Source organism: Pelophylax lessonae (genome assembly GCF_965119305.1).
Source record: "Pelophylax lessonae genome assembly, chromosome: 1".
NCBI lineage: Eukaryota > Metazoa > Chordata > Amphibia > Anura > Ranidae > Pelophylax > Pelophylax lessonae.
Genome location: NC_138768.1, coordinates 855,229,424 through 855,247,600, shown reverse-complemented (window position 1 = coordinate 855,247,600; position 18,177 = coordinate 855,229,424). Strand labels below are relative to the sequence as shown.

Sequence of the window (18,177 nt, the reverse complement as noted above, 5' to 3'; positions counted from 1 at the left end):
TCAGGGGTCAGGTTCCTCCTTTCCCTGTTAAGGCGCATTCTACGTGGGTGCTTAGTGCCTCCTGAGCCTTCTGCCATCAGGCGTCAGTGATGCAGGTTTGCAAGGTGGCCACCTGGTCGTCTGTGCACACTTTCACAAAATTGTATTTAGTAGATGTGTTGGCAACTGCGGATGCTGCTTTTGGCCGCAACGTTTTGCAGGCTGCTGATTGAGAGGACTTGGTCCTCTTTGAGGGTGTATTGTTTTCTAGTGAGCTCCAGTTGTTCCTGGTTGAGCTCCATGTTACCTGGTTGGCTAGCTTTAGCCTTTGGGAATTTTTTCTGCTGTGTTTTTCCAAACCCTTAATGTTTGACACTGCTTCGAGACGTCCCAATGGTCAAGAAGATTCTGGAGCTGTGTCCGTCAATGAACAAAAGAGAAAATTGGATTTTTTTCTTACTGTAAAAAAAAAAAAAGTAAAAATGATCAACGAAAAAAATTGAGTGATATAATAGATTGATCAGGAACACGTGCCATGTCCTAATAATATGAATTAAAAATATAGTAAAACCTTGGTTTGAGAGTAACTTGGTTTAAGAGCGCTTTGCAAGACCAGCAAAATTTTCAATTAAATTTTGACTTGATATACAAGCGATGTCTTGATATACAAGTAGCCTCAAGTCACAGCTAAGTATAAAAGAGAAGAGAGGCGCCTCTAAGTGTAGCAATATGGTTAAATTTAATGAAGGTACAACATTTAGCAACTCGCATGGTTGATGATTGGAACAGACACATCTAAGTATGCAGGCATCTGGGGTAAAGCTGTCCACATAGACCATCCTCTGCACCGACATCTACGTCATCCCTTTCATGCTGCCCCTCGCTTTCAGATTGCTTTACTGCAGGTTGGTCTTCCCGGTCAGGATTACAGACTGGCAGCCGGTGGTGCAGAAGATGGTCTGTGGACAGCTTTACCCCTGATGCCTGCATACTTAGATGTGCCTGTTTTATTCATCAACCATGTGAGTTGCTAAATGTTGTACCTTCATTAAATGGAACCATATTGCTACACTTAGAGGCGCCTCTCTTCTCTTTTATACTCTGTAGCTCCTGCTGGATTTTGCTTCTAATCCCCTTATGGAATCCCATTGTGGGTGGACATTTTATGGTTACACAACCTATCGCAATGCTATAATCTTTTTATATGGACTATAAACTGAAGGATTTATGAATAAATGGTTGTGGAACGAATCATCTGAGTTTCCATTATTTCTTATGGGGAAATTCGCTTTGATATAAGAGTGCTTTGGATTACAAGCATGTTTCCGGAACGAATTATGCTCGCAATCCAAGGTTTTACTGTACTGTTTTGGACCACAGTCCATAGACTTTATGGGCACAAAACACTTGTATTAGTAAAAAGAAATAATTTTTATTTTTGTTCAATTTAAAATCAAAATCGTGAAATCAATTAAACGCAACCAGTAGCATATTTGCACCTACTGTATATATGGCTTACAGTAACACCTGACTTGGTGGTGGATCCCAGACTCAAGGTTAATGTAAACCTTTACCTTGTTGTATGGTACGAGTGTTGCATGCCCATAAAATTCATGGACTGTGATCCAAAACTTTGTATTTTTGTTTCATTTTCAGATGTTATTCTACATTGTGAACTGGCAATATATCCTTTGTCTTTTGTTGACACCAGTTCCCATGTGGTAGTTTTTACAGCACCGCGATTTTCTTCAAACCATTTTATAGGAATTTCCTGTTTGAGCTACAAATATAGCATAGCAAAATGTTGATAGGACCTCCCAGTTACGCCCTTACTGTCATTTTATTTTAACATGGAGTACAAATATAGTGGGGAGAGGTAGCAAGAGAGCTGTCAGTGTAGACCAGAGCTGTGAACAGATGTTATAAGGGTTGTACAGGGTTAATTTCAGTGCTGGCTGGAATGAGCAGAAGCTATGAGGGCAATATATCTACACTACTAATATAGGTAATTAAATGCTCCTTACTGCACAGACTGCAAACTTAATGCATAAGTAGTGATGAGGATTCTAAATTCTCCTCCTGTATGTCTTCGTCTGCTCTTTTTTATTGGAGATGTAACAGGAAGTACAGGATCAGAGTCGACGGCAACCTCTACAGTCCTTAAAGGAGAATTATAGGCATAGTACAGTATCTCACAAAAGTGAGTACACCCCTCACATTTTTGGAAATATTTTATTATTTCTTTTCATGTGACAACACTGAAGAAATTACATTTGCTACAATGTAAAGTAGTGAGTGTACAGCTTGTATAACAGTGTAAATTTGCTGTCCCCTCAAAATAACTCAACACACAGCTATTAATGTCTAAACCACTGGAAACAAAAGTGAGTACACCCCTAAGTGACAATGTCAAAAGATGGGCCCAATTAGCCATTTTCCCTCCCCGGTGTCATGTGACTCGTTAGTGTTACAAGGTCTAAGGTGTGAATGGGGAGCAGGTGTGTTAAATTTGGTGTTATCGCTCTCACTCTCTCATACTGGTCACTGGAAGTTCAACATGGCACCTCATGGCAAAGAACTCTCTGAGCATCTGAAAAAAAGAATTGTTGCTTTACATAAAGATGGCCTAGGCTATAAGAAGATTGCCAAGACCCTGAAACTAAGCTGCAGCACGGTGGCCAAGACCATATAGCGGTTTAACAGGACAGGTTCCACTCAGAACAGGCCTCGCCATGGTCGACCAAAGAAGTTGAGTGCACATGCCCGGCATTATATCCAGAGGTTGTCTTTGGGAAATAGACGTATGAGTGCTGCCAACTTTGCGGCAGAGGTTGAAGGGGTGTGAGGTCAGCCTGTCAGTGTTCAGACCATACTCTGCACTCTGCATCAAACTGGTCTGCATGACTGTTGTCCCAGAGTGAAACCTCTTCTAAAGATGATGCACAGGAAAGCCAGCAAACAGTTTGCTGAAGACAAGCAGATTAAGGACATGGATTACTGGAACCATGTCCTGGGGTCTGATGAAACCAAGATAAACTTATTTTGTTCAGATGGTGTCAAGCATGTGTGGAGGCAACCAGGTGAGGAGTACAAAGAAAAGTGTGTCTTGCCTACAGTCAAGCATGGTGGTGGGAGTGTCATGGTCTGGGGCTGCATGAGTGCTGCCGGCACTGGGGAGCTACAGTTCACTGAGGGAACCATGAATGCCAACATGTACTGTGACATACTGAAGCAGAGCATGATCCTCTCCCTTCAGAGACTGGGCTGCAGGGCAGTATTCCTACATGATAACGACCCCAAACACACCTCCAAGATGACCACTGCCTTGCTAAAGAAACTGAGGGTAAAGGTGATGGACTGGCCAAGCATGTCTCCAGATCTAAACCCTATTGAGCATCTGTGGGGCATCCTCAAATGGAAGGTAAAGGAGCACAAGGTCTCTAACATCCACCAGCTCCGTGATGTCGTCATGGAGGAGTGGAAGAGGACTCCAGTGGCAACCTGTGAAGCTCTGGTGAACTCCATGCCCAAGAGGGTTAAGGCAGCGCTGGAAAGTAATGGTGGCCACACAAAATATTGTCACTTTGGACCCAATTTGGACATTATCACTTAGGGGTGTACTCTCTTTTGTTGCCAGCGGTTTAGATATTAATAGCTGTGTGTTGAGTTATTTTGAGGGGACAGCAAATATTACACTGTTATACAAGCTGTACACTCACTACTTTACATTGTAGCAAAGTGTAATTTCTTCAGTGTTGTCACATGAAAAGATATAATAAAATATTTACAAAAATGTGAGGGGTGTACTCACTTGTGAGATACTGTATATATATTTTTATAGTGTTACAATGGTCCAGCTTGGACCAACGTAACTATGTATACACCACATGTGTCCGATTTTCCCTGGAAAGCTGGAAATCACTGAAGTAAGGACCGCTACTCCAGTGATCCTCAATAGCTTCTGGGTCCTGCGCTAAGCAGCTGACCTGATGCATTCTGAACACTGAAGATTGGCCACTCGACATCCGAAAATTTGCTGAATGAATGCAAAACGTTCTCGGATTGGGCAAGGTGGAAAGGTGGGGGCAGTGATGTTGGTATCATGACATATACACAGATTTTCTATAATTAAAATGCCTCAATAGTCCATTTAATGGGGGGCCCCCTCCACCCCCAAGCCCCATAGCTGCCGCATGGGCTGCTATGGCTATTGTTAACACCGCTGGATGGAACAGAAGAATAGGTGTATAGACTATGATCTCCAAGCATTCATAGCAGGTGGAAGAGGGGGCAAGTGTAATGAGTAGAAGACCTCAGCAGTGGGTGTACTTAAAGCAAAATATGATCACCCAATGTAATGTAATTAAATATTACGAATAAACGATGAAGCAAATATGCTACAAGGAGAGAATGTGGTAAGGGTGAATTCAGGACTCATTAACCCTTTGCAGCGCAGGACACGGCCAGCTGGCTCGCCCTCCCTGTCAGCGATCGTTACCTGGGATTAATATTCCGTTGGTGGGTGAGCACGTCTAATAATGGCACAGCAAGAAGTAGGCTGCATCTGTTATAGATTTATGTACAAATTTAGCTCCTCACACCTCTGACACCCAAGATGTCTCCACTTAAAATACTTGCTGGCACAGCGTACTTTGCGCCACCACTTCCTGATACAATATTGCCACCACTCTCCTGTTCCCCGCATCATTTCCTTTATGTTTATATATTTCTACTTCATTAGTGCTGTCTGAAGGGTGATTAGATCCTTCAAACATTTTACAGAGGTTAAACGTTGATTAAGATTTAATTATTACTGTAAATAGCATAGTATGACATATGGTGCAAAACCTGACATATGTGCATTTGAATAAATGAAGTGCGATTTCCCATGATGCTCCAGTAGCTGTTTAACAGCTTTGCTGAAGGGTTATGTCGCACCTCATGTCTATCTCGCTTTCATGTTATATTTTGTTGGTTTTTGCAGCTCAAAACTAAGAATTTTTTTTTCCTGTTTTTTTTTTTTTATGTTTTTTTTTTTTAGCGTGTGTTGTGTTTGTGTGTTTTTTTTCTTTCCAACGTTGAATATTTTAAATACCTAAATTGTTTGCTACTATGTTATCCTAATTTGTTAAACTAGGTTAAACATATTTAAGGTCCTAGATTTAGGTTTTTTTTTTTTTTTGGGAAAGGGGGCAATTTGACTTAGCTAATTTATTTTCTTTGCATGTGTTTGTCAGCATCGGAGTGGAAATGCTATGGCTAATGAACTTGGCAGAACCTTTTGTTAATTAAATTGGAAGACCCCACAAACACCTTTACTTTAAGGAACGTGGTGGCTTAGTGAATGTGTTTGCGTGGGTTTTGTATGAGTGATCCACGTTCCTTCCACAATCCTAATAATTAATCCTTATTAATCCTAATCTACCCAAAACTGTAAAATATGTGAGTGGTTGTGGTAAGGACGATTGAGTGTTAGCTCCACTAGGTAAGAGACTGCTGGGAACACTTCAGAGTTCTCCGTACATCACTGTGGACTATGTCAGAGCTATGTAAATATATAATAATAGTGTGTAACTATAGTAAAGGCAATAGAATGAAAGCTCTTTTGACCAGAAACTGAGGAGACAAGTTGCTCAAGTTTAGGAATAGGAATGTTGTCCCATTCTTGTCTAATACAAGCTTCCAGTTGCTCAACTGCCTTAGGTCTTCTTTATCGCATCTTCCTCTTTATGACGCGCCAAATGTTTTCTATGGGTGAAAGGTCTGGACTGCAGGCTGGCCATTTCAGTACCCGGATCCTTCTTCTACGCAGCCATGATGTTGTAATTGATGCAGTATGTGGTCTGGCATTGTCATGTTGGAAAATGAAAGGTCTTCCCTGAAACAGATGACGTCTGGATGCGAGCATATGTTGTTCTAGAACTTGGATATACCTTTCACCATTGTTGGTGCCTTTCCAGATGTGTAAGCTGCCCATGCCACACGCACTCATGCAACCCCATACCTTCAGAGATGCAGGTTTCTGAACTGAGCGCTGATGGCAACTTGGGTTGTCCTTGTTCTCTTTAGTCCAGATGACATGGCGTCCCAGTTTTCCAAAAAGAACTTCAAATTTTGATTTGTCTGACCACAGAACAGTTTTCCACTTTGCCACAGACCATTTTAAATGAGCCCTGGCCCCGAGAAAACGCCTGCGCTTCTGGATCATGTTTAGATATGGCTTCTTTTTTGGCCTATAGAGTTTTAGCCAGCAACGGCGAATGGCACAGTGGATTGTATTCACCGACAATGTTTTCTGGAAGTATTCCTGAGCCCATGTTGTGATTTCCATTACAGTAGCATTCCTGTATGTGATACAGTGCCGTCTAAAGGCCCGAAGATCACGGGCATCCAGTATGGTTTTCCGGCCTTGACCCTTACGCACAGAGATTGTTCCAGATTCTCTGAATCTTTGGATGATATTATGCACTGTAGATGATGATAACTTCAAACTCTTTTAAATTTTTCTCTGAGAAACTTCTTTCCGATATTGCTCCACTATTTTTCGCCGCAGCATTGAGGGAATTGATGATCCTCTGCGAATCTTGACTTCTGAGAGACACTGCCACTCTGAGAGGCTCTTTTTATACCCAATCATTTAGCCAATTGACCTAATAAGTTGCAAATTGGTCCTCCAGCTGTTCCTTATATGTACATTTTACTTTTCCGGCCTCTTTTTGCTACCTGTCCCATTTGGAATTGGGTTTGTATATACCATGCTAGTTTTGTACAACAGTCATTAGATATCATGATGCCTTTTCTGTATGTCTGAGCGATTTCTAGAGCCCCCTGTTTACAGCTACCCAAATCTTTGTGGTTCTTATTTTCCAAATTGTTTCAAATTAGTAGTGGTGTTGAGTTCTACAGCTAAAAATGTCTTAAAAGGAGAAGTAGGGCCAAAGCTCTTTTGGCTCTACTTCTTTTGTGGGTCACAAGACACACTTAGTTCTGCACTTCTGTGACCCATATTCAGCTGACAGCAGGCTAAAGTCCACTGTTGGTTCATGTCACTCAGCTGGTCCATACTCTAGAGGGATACCGACTTTAATGTCAGGATCTACCCAGATTTCTGACCGGCAGGTGGCTCAGCCTCTTAGCGTGCCGCTGAGAGTCTGAGCCAGCCGCTCCCGCCCCCTCAACAGCCTAGAGCTCCAGTGAGCACTGGAGGGGCAGAGCAGAGAGCCGGTCACTGGTAGTCACTTGCTCTCTGCTCACTGAAAACCAAGTACCAAGTGATCAGCAGTCTTTGATCGCTCGATTCTCAGTCTTCGAGGCAACCAGGGACAGATGCAGCATCGGAGAAAAGCTGCATCCACCTAGATGAGTGTGATTTTTTTTTTTTTTTTACCAACACTTTTCTTTTAAAGAAGGTCTGTCATGATTATTTTTGTTTTACAGTTGTGTCCCCTATGAAATAAAGTACATGTAGTATGTTGTCCCATGTGTCTTTCTAACTCTAGTAATGAGGTCTGACCTGCCCCCTTCCCCTGCAGCAGCTGATCTAACAACTATGAAGGAGACGGCTGATTCATGGCTGCAGCTAGTCTTGGCTGTAAGCACTTTCCTGAGACAAGTAATGGCAAAAGGAATGCAGAGGGAGGGGGAGCGTGTCGGCGTTTGCATTTTTCTTGCTTGTCTTGCAGCTGTCTCCTTTATAGCTGTTGTTGAATCGGCTGCGGCGGGAGGGGAGCAGATCAGACCTCATAACTAAAGCAGCCCATAGATTATGCAATTTTCTTTCCTTCCACAGTGAGTGAAAGGAATGAAAATTGCTCAGTTCCCCCATCAACACAGTCAGTATTGATGGGGGAATCCCCCCACAGTGCTATTGTGTTCTGCGGGTGGGGAGCTTTCCCTACCGGAATAACACAATGATCACTGCTGGCGGCTATAGCCGACGGCAGTAATCACATGAAAAAAAATCAGACAGGCTGGTGGTATGGAAGTCGATCCTTCCTATCGATGGATCAAATCTCGGTTGGTCCCTGTTTCTAAACGGGCTGAGATTCAAACCATCTATGGCCGGCTTAATGTTACAAATCACCTAGCAGCATGGGACAGAGTATTACACCATTCTTTGCCCCATAAGGAACAGAACTGTAAAATAAAATTATAAGCAACAACTGGATATAAAACAGCTGGGATATAAATTTGGTTGAGATACCTACATATTCCTAAACTGATGTCAGAAAGGAGCACAAACTATCATAATGATGAGTGAATCAAAAGACTCAACAACTTAATGGGTGACTTTCTCCAATGTATGCTGCATTGTGGATGTCTGGGTAGAAACCGCTTTCTACTGTGTCGGCACCATCATTCAGTGGCATGGTGTACCATGACTACCACAATCCCGAAGGTAAACATCTACAAACATGTCTGTGCCTGGGGACGGTCCAGAGTAGATTGGGGAGCTCTCAGATGAAGGGGTTTTTATACCTGTACCACAGCCTGCTTCTTTTACACTCGTATCTAATCCCTTCTCCACCATGTTGGATGTGAAAAGATAAGGTTATTTGAGCAATGAATTTCATTGGTGGGTCATAAACCTGGAGTCTCCTGGCATGGTTTGCAATGTGTATAATCCAAACTAATATTTTTGGTAATACCCAACCATGAATATGTACACAGCGCACCCTTAAACTCTGCACTCTGTACACAGCACACCCCTGAACTCTGCACTCTGTACACAGCGCACCCCTGAACTTTGTACACAGTGCACCCCTGAACTCTGCATTCTGTACACAGCACACCCCTGAACTCTGTGCGTAACTTACTCCTGAACTGTGCACTCTGTACATAGTGCACCCCTGATCTGTGCACTCTGTACACAGCGCACCCCTGAAATCTGCACTCTGTACACAGCTCACCCCTGAACTCTGTACACAGTGCACCCCTGAACTCTGCACTCTGTACACAGCGCACCCCTAAACTCTGTACATAACCTGCTCCTGAACTCTGAACTCTGTACATAACCTGCTTCTGAACTCTGCACTCTGTACATAATGCACTCCTGAACTCTGCACTCTGTACATAATGCACTCCTGAACTCTGCACTCTGTACATAATGCACTCCTGAACTCTGCATTCTGTACATAATGCACCCCTGAATTCTGAACTCTGTACATAGTGCACCCCTGAACTCTTCATTCTGTACATAGTGCACTCCTGAACACTGCATTCTGTACATAATGCACTCCTGAATACTGCATTCTGTACATAATGCACCCCTGAACTCTTCATTCTGTACATACTGCAATCCTGAACACTGCATTCTGTACATAATGCACTCCTGAATACTGCATTCTGTACATAATGCACCCCTGAACTCTGCCCTCTGTACAAAGTGCACCCCTGAATTCTTCACTCTGTACATAGTGCACCCCTGAACTCTCCACTCTGTACATAATGCACTCCTGAACTCTGCATTCTGTACATAGTGCATCCCTGAATTCTCCACTCTGTACATAGTGCACTCCCGAACTCTGCATTCCGTACATAATGCACCCCTGAATTCTGAACTCTGTACATAGTGCACCCCTGAACTCTTCATTCTGTACATAGTGCACTCCTGAACACTGCATTCTGTACATAATGCACTCCTGAATACTGCATTCTGTACATAATGCACCCCTGAACTCTCCACTCTGTACATAGTGCACTCCTGAACTCTGCATTCTGTACAAAGCACACTCCTAAAATTAGTAGATACGTAGTCCTAAAGATACAACCGGCCCTTTCAGGGCATACTGCTAATGAGGCCCGCAATGAAATGGAGTTCGGCACCACTGCTCTATATGATCCTGTGAAAGATCCTTGTACATGGGGCTTTATTTACCAACCGTGTTGGAAGCCTTCCATTTACAAGTGAAGGTGGACAGCATCTAAAAGAGAAAATATTAGCCGTGTTTTGGAAGGTAAAAAAAAAATCACTTTCATGATGCTTGAACCGTAGACTCTCGGCAGCCCGCCGCTTTAGCGCCTGTGGAGGACAGCTCTTTTCCCGTGTTCAATTACGAGCACAGCTTCTCCACCTGACATCTATAATTGAGATGATGATGTCTATAACATATGTTTACATTTATGGATCACTAAACAGATTTGGTAACTTCCTACACTCTTTCCTGCATTATGGCGAGAGATAATAATCAGAAGTAAATGCAACACATTATGGCACCCACTATCAAAACATTTCAAAATATTAATTTATGAAGCATCGGTAAATTATGTAACTCATTAGGGTTTGCGGTCTTTATATTATAACGTCTGTCTTCAGCCTGCCATCCAACACACTTATAGATATTTAGTTCATTGCATGCTGAGTGAGAATTCTCATCGTCTTCTAAGGACCGGCCGATGACCACACCACATAAGATGGACATGTCATGGTTGGAGGAGAGGTTGAGTGGTCACAGTTGGGATTTTTAAAGGTCTGGCCATTGTTTATTTCCAGTATGAGTACAGTGATACCATTATGTAACACTTGATGGAATTTTTACATCATTTCACACCCCCAAAGAGCTCGGGATCTGTTGTTGCACCACAATTATTGACATTAAAAGTTTTTTTGAGGGCAACATTTTTTTTAGTTGTAGGTAGAGTGATGAGGGGTTAGAACCCCTGTGAGGTTCTGGGTCTTTCTCCTCTGTGGGGAGAGTGGCTCTATGGGGTTGATTTACTAAAACTGGAGAGTGCAAAATCTGGTGCAGCTGTGCATGGTAGCCAAACCGCTTCTAACTTCAGCTGTTTGATTAAACTTTGGAAGCTGGCTGGTTTCTATGCAGAGCTGCACCAAAACCAACCAAAAAAGGGATGAGCTACAGTATGGCAACAACAAGAGAAGGGCGCACCGACCTTCTGCATTACCACTATAAAAGTTTATTAAAATCCAAATAGATAGCAACCATTATACTCGCAAATATAAGATGTATACATGCATGTAGGAAATAAGAACCAATCGCCTCCAGGACACTTCTATACTGCTGGATAGCGTGATGGGGGTCCACAATGACCTGGCTTTACGCATTTCGAGGGAGAACCCTCTTCCTCAGAGCCAAAATCGCCACCCTCGAAACACGTCATTCAAACAACACAGAAAAGCCGCTCAGGTGAGGCAAACACCCAGGTGCCGGTCGGATCCGTCGTCCAATAATCAGATATTCAAAGAAGCTTGACTACTTGGAGAATAAACACTCCAAGTAGATAAACTTGGAGTGTTTATTCCCATAAAACGAAAACCGTGCATCACATAGAAATGGACATAGTTGACGCGTTTCACGACTCTATGGGTCGCTTACTCATAACCCTTATGAGTAAGCGACCCATAGAGTTGTGAAACGCGTCAACCAGTTCCATGTCTATGTGATGCACTGTTGTTTTCGTTTTATGGGAATAAACACTCAAAGTTTATCTACTTTTGAGTGCGGTCAAGCTTCTTTGAATATCTTGAAACACGTAAGCCAGGTCATTGTAAACACCATTGTTGTCTTTCAGTGTCCTGAGGGGGCAGCAAGACCACCTATTTTTGTGCCAACAAGACCATTTAGATCACTCACCTTCTTGCACACCAATTGAGCGCAGGAGAGATACTGTTTTAGGAATCATGAGCTACAGTATGTTCAGATCCAAACTCAGTCTGAATCGAGTTTTTCGGAACCTATATGATCAGATCACCTCCGGTTCAATGAACTGTGGGCAGGAGATTCCCTACCCTGCAACTGTATTTATCAAAGGAGCATGGTGAGATCCATTACATAATTTTGCCAAACTGAACCCAGTTCAAGCTGAAGCCAAGCTCATCCTTGGAACCCTTCTCTGCTCTATCTAAAGCTAAAAATACATTTGGTTTGATCCAATTTAAGAATAAGCAGATTAAAGCAGTATTTTAACCCAAAAGCAAACAATTATTATATTGCAGCTTACAATTTCTTAGATGTGATGGCTACATTCGTTTTCTTTTGGGACTTTCTTCCCTTTATTTTCATCTTGTCATCCGGCCAATAAATGTGTTGTTTTTCAAAAGAACACGCTGTCTTTTAGATGTAGCTTCAATTTGTTAGTGTATCTAAATCTGCTAGTGCATCTGAGGTCCCTTTCACATTGGTGATCCAAGCAGACCCGGCCAGAATGGAGTTAGGCGGGTAGGACGCCAGTGTCTGTTTACACCCGACTGCCCTCTAATCCGATCTGTTTCTTTTTAGTGGACCAGATCAGATTGGAGGTAGGCGGGCATAAACGGGCACAAGTCCAGTTACACCTGCTGGTTTTTAGAGGTACATGGACCATATGATCATGTCTGCCTGAAAAACTGACAGGCAAACCTGATCGGATGGTTCATGTATCGTTATAGACCGGCGGGTATAAACAGACACATGCCTACTTCCAATCCAATCTGATCCACTAAAAAAAAACAAAAAAAACGGATCTGATTCGAGGGCAGTCACACAGGCGTCCGTTTACACCTAGCTACCCATAGAGCAGAGCGGGCTGTGTCTGTGTCCACTCTGTTTTACCACTTAAACCCCGGAAGATTTTACCCCCTTCCTGACCAGGGCCTAATTTGCTATTCGGCACTGCGTGACTTTAACGGACCATTGCGCGGTCGTGCAAAGCTGTACCTAAACGAATTTGATGTCCTTTTTTTCCCACAATCAGAGCTTTCTTTTGGTGGTATTTGATCACCTGTGCGATTTTTACTTTTTGCGCTATAAACAAAAAAAGATTTTTGCAAAAAAAAATTTTTTTCACATTTTTTTATATGAAATTCCCAAAAAACATTTTAGGCCAATTTGTTTTATGCTACCTATGTTTGGTAAAAAAAAAAATCGCAAAAAGCGTATTTTGATTGGTTTTCGCAAAAGTTATCGCGTTTGCTAACTAAGGGAAAGATTTTTGTCATTTTTGTTGTTTTTTTTTTTTACGCGTAATGGCGGCGATCTGCGATTTTTTTTTGCGGTACTGCGACTTTGCGGCAGACAGATCGGACCCTTGACTGACATTTTTGACACTTTTGGGGTTACCAGTGACATTACTACAATAATCAGTGCTATACATATGCACTGTTACTGTAAAATGACACTGGCAGTGAAGGGGTTAACTTTTTTTGAGAGGGAGGGGTTATATGTGTCCCTAGGGGCGTGATTCTAACTGTGATTGGCTGTGGCTTGAGGTGTAGGAACAGTGATCAACGGTCCCACATAGTAGAACCGTATGATCACTATTCCTACACAGGGGAGAATGACAGGCGGCTGTGTTTTACATTAGCCGCCTGCCTTTCTCCAGCTCTAACGGACGATCGCGAGTGAGCGGCGGACATCGGGTCCGCCGGGCACACGCGCGGGGGGGGTCCTTGACCGCGCGGGGGCGCGCCTCTGGTGACGCTCGCTCCCTAGACCCTCACAGGCTAGCGACGTAGCCCTACGTCGCTTTGCCTGTGAGGGGCTGACCGCCGCAGTAAATAGTCGTGCGGTGGTCGGCAAGTGGTTAATCTGACCGGACACTTCCAAAGGTGCCCCCTGTGCTCCTTTATTCAGAGTGGGGGTGCTCTAATACAGGAGGTGTGTTACTGGCCAGGTGAAAAATAGGGAAAGTTCCTAAAAAAGAAAATGAATTCAGCCACTGTAATGATTGATAAGCTGCAATATATTACATTTTTGCTTTTGGGTTTAATACTACTTTAAAGCTGGTTTCATATATGTGCGAATTGGATGTGGCTTTTCCTGCAACCAATTCACATGACATGCGAGTGTGACCAGCTCTCAATGTAGCAAGTTCACACGTGTCCGGGGTGGCCGCGGTCTGGATTCCAAAAGGGTCCTGTGCGTGTTTGGGGTCTGGTTGAGGTGCAAATTCAGGCAAAAATTCGGACCTGATTCACACCTGTACCGGTGAACAGATACGCACCAGGCCCTGGGCTGCAAAGTGCAACCGGACATGTGAACTCGGCTTTAAGCTTCCAATCTGTTTTTGGATGACGGAAGGAAGCTCACACAGACACAGGAAGAAAATTAAAACACACTGATTACTGCTAGTGGCTATAATAGTCGCTAGCATTAATTGCATGTAATCTCTGACAGGCTGGTTCTACAATTAGCCCTACCCATACATGGTTGCCCTGCTGAACCTGCCGAGATTCGAACCATCTATGGCTGGCTTAAGAGACAGCCTAGATTTGCATTTAACTCTAGCTATCAAAATAAACAGCAAAATCCCTGCACAAAGTCGTGACAAAACGTGTCGGGGCGAGGCTGTACGGCAACATGAAGTGACGGATCAGCGGTCACGTGAGACGCCGAGTGCATCAGCCTGGCCATAGTTATCCAGTCAAGCTAGCGACTTTATACATTTAGGGATTTAAACATTTATTGGCATGTGAGATAGATGGGAAATAAAAGGTGTTTGTATTGTTATTACACTATTGGAGTTCCATAGTTTTTTTTTTTCTCTCTCTATATGAGCTACATTTTGCCTGTACACGCACATGAAATTTAATGGCATCCCAGGCTTAGTCCGTAGGGTTCAATATTAAGTTGACCCACCCTTTGCAGCTATTACAGCTTCAACTCTTCTGGGAAGGCTGTCCACGAGGTTTAAGAGTGTGTCTATGGGAATGTTTGACCATTCTTCTAGAAGCACATTGTGAGGTAAGGCACTGATGTTGGACCAAAAGGCCTGGCGCGCAGTCTCCGCTCTTATTCATCCCAAAGGTGTTCTATTGGGTTGAGATAAGGACTCTGTGCAGGGCAGTCAAGTTCCTCCACCCTAAACTCGCTCATCCATGTCTTTATGGACCTTGTTTGTGCAGTCATGTTGGAACTGTGTCTGGACCATTGGATGGATCGTCTTCAGGGTTGTCCAGTGCGCATTCAATCGGACAGTGCAATGGCTGTGGCTTATGTCAATCACCAAGGGGGCACAAGAAGTGTCCTGGCCACTCTGTAGGTAGCCAGCATTCTAAGGTGGGAAGAATGGTTCCTTCCAGCCCTCTCCGCCGTGCACATTCCGGGGTGGAAAATTGGCAGGCGGATTACCTCAAGTTGGCAGGTGTTAGACCAAGGGGAGTGATCCCTTCATTCGGGGAGGTGTTTCATTAACTCATCCCCAAACTGTTCCCACAAAGTTGAGAGCGTGAAATTGTCCAAAATGTCTAGGTATGCTGATGCCTTAGGAGTTCCCTTCACTGGAACTAAGGGGCCAAACCCAACCCCTAAAAAACAACTCCACACCAAAATCCCCCCCCCCCCAAATGATTTGGACCAGTGCACAAAGCAAGGTCCATAAAGAAATGGATGAGTGAGTTGGGCAATTTTTGACAATATAGGCAGAGATGTATAGTAACTAAGTAGAACTACTTCACTACTGTACTTAAGTACGGAAAGGCGGTATCTGTACTTTCCTAGAGTATAATTTTTTTCTCCTACTTCCACTTTTACTTCACTTCCTTTTTTTCGATGATTTCAATACTTCTACTCCAATATTTTTTTTTTGTGCTGCATAGTTACTCGTTACTATTATAAAAATTACCACTGCCAGAACAGTAGATGGCAGGTTTCATGAAGCTCAAAACATGTGTATTATCAGCGCATACGAAAATAAATGCTACTGTATGCATAAATAAAAGCTGCATTTGAAATAATAAAAAACAATATGATGTTCAAACTTTTGACTTCTTTCTTTAATAACTACATAACACAGTACTTGTACTTTTACTTTCAGTACTTGAGTAGCATTTTTTTTTCAAAACTACTGGTACTTTTACTTTCAGTACTTGAGTAGCAACATTTTTTAAAAAACTACTTTCAATACTTAAGTACAAAAAATGTTGAATACTTTAGTACTTCTACTCAAGTCACTTTTTGATAGAGCACTTCCACTTCTACTCAAGTCACTTTTTGATCGAGCACTTATACTTTTACTCAAGTATGGGTTTTCGAGTACTTTATACAACTCTGAATATAGGGCACTTATGAGTAACTTGATCTGGAGAGTACCGATGGTGGAGTACACTAATTAAAAGGGTCAAAGCGCATTTTGCCAAACATGAGAATGTGAGTGTCCTACTGAGAGCACGAGGTGGGGTGTGAAGATTGTACTGCACAAAGATGTTCACAGGGTCCTTTGATATGGACTTACATGTGGACTTTTAGTTACAAATATTCTTTCAAGTTACTGGGTGATTTTCTTTTCAACTTTTATTATTTTTATATGCATTTGGATTATTTTTTTGTATATTTACTGATTCATTTAAGGTAGCGCGGCTACTTCTATTACTAGGGGTGAATATATTTTGATTTGTTGTTATTTTGTTAAAAGCATCAGCGATCAAGATGAGGATTTATTATTATTTTTTTTATTATTTTTATATCTGTGGTGTAAAGGTGAGATTGTTGAGCATTGGGTGGTGGTGCACAATCATTTTAAGGCATAAAACAGCAAAGCCAAGTAAACAGCTGATGTTAGCAGAGGTAATCGGTGTTTCTGATGTCCTCACATCTCTCACAATTTTCTAAAGCCCCGTACACACGCAACGATTATCGGCCGACCGATCGTCCGTCTTTTGTCCAGAGTTGTGTTTTGTTGGTTGGAGTTGTGTTTTGTTGGTTGGAATGTGCCTAGACTGCACACAAATTTTCTCGCCCAACAGAATTCTACTTCAGAAGTGATGTCATGTGTTGGTTTGCTTTCTTTGTGTTCTTTCTTCTCTGAGCATGCCCAGACTTGCTCATTAGATTTTTCCCCATCGAAATCTGTACTGACTGCACGAAAATCGGACGTGTTTTGACAGAGGACAAAAATTTTAATGCCTGCACACCAGATATTTTTCAGCCGAAAAGTCGGAGTCGGTTGTCGGAAGCATCATACTAACAAGCCGAAAATCGGCAGATCGGTCGTCGGACGAAAATTCCTTGCCAATTTTCGACGCGTGTGTACGAGGCTTTAGACTATGAGCTGTTCTTGTATACAAACAAATCTTGTTTTGCACTGTTCTGAAAAGTTTTGCATGTACAGTATGCTTTCTAACAGGAACTTTTCTCTTTGAATCCTTCACAGATTGAGACCTCTCGACTTGAGCCAGAGATCGCAAAGAACACCACCTGCCACACGGTGGTCTACAACAAAGGATTGTAAGCCAAAATACATCACCTCAGCACGGAGCAGCGAAGAAGAGCCCCCTAGTCACTCAGCGTGGAGCGGGGAAGAGACAAGTGCACCTGTACTTTTCTTCCCTGACAGCTGGGAAATTTTCACACCTTCACTCCACTATCACCTCACCAGACTAGTAGACACGTCACATTCAAGGTTTAGCATCACTACAGGGGGGACAAGAAGCTGCACAAATGTGGCATCACCATCTTTAGGCTTCAGATGAAGAATACATAGCCCACCATTACTGCATGAAGAGTGAATCTACCCACGTGCCAAGCCTGCGGACCTAGTTCAATGTGCAAAACACGTTGACTGATGCCACATGGCCCAGTTCTAAAGCCATATGGCAACAAATTATGTCCCCTGTCTTGCTCCTGTACCCATTAGACACAGGTGGACGTCGCACAACTAGGTCTTGGTTTTTAAGCAAAGCTTAAACTCACATGTCCCAGTCCTGTTTTTACTGGACCAGGCAGGGTTTAATGAAGGTGACCCTATTTCATTACCATCAGCTGATGTCACATGACCCAGTTCTTTGTCTATTATCAGATTTTACAACACTAACTAATGACATCAAAGTCTACTGTTGTTTAACACAGAATTGTAGGCCTGGCCTTGTGTCATTCTTCTAGATCTCAGGTTTACAGATTTTAGTCGTTATGTGAGATTAGTCCATTTTGGTGGAGTCTAGACTCCAGAAGAAGTTTCACAGTCATGTTGGGATCACTTACTGTAGCTGTAAATGTGGAAGTTACAGGGGAATTATCTTCTAGGTTCTTTAAAATCACTCAGTCCACATTTATTACGGAGTGGTACAGTATATTTTGTGGAGTATTTCAAGATGTCTTATACTTCTAGTAGGACTTTCTAGAAATCATGTGCACATCTGGGTCTGTTGTGTACAAAACCTACTTACAGAGGGACGCCTCAGGTCATGTTGTCTTTATTGCGGGTCATATTCATTCTTCGGGACCCATCCAAGCCTGGGAAAGCACTGGACCTCAAATGCTCAAT

The 18,177-nt window shown here is 42.8% G+C and overlaps 1 protein-coding gene across 1 annotated transcript in view; it reads left to right on the top strand.

The window, feature by feature from the left end:
* SFXN5 (sideroflexin 5) overlaps window positions 1-17,492 on the top strand; it is a gene marked incomplete at its 5' end in the record, with an annotated part of 451,990 nt that extends 434,498 nt beyond the window's left edge. Inside the window, one exon of the mRNA XM_082264426.1 lies at window positions 17,068-17,492. Coding sequence (XP_082120552.1) covers window positions 17,068-17,145 — 78 coding nt within the window. The 3' untranslated portion in view covers window positions 17,146-17,492. The remainder of the gene's footprint in view (window positions 1-17,067) is intronic.
* Window positions 17,493-18,177: the final 685 nt, after the last annotated feature.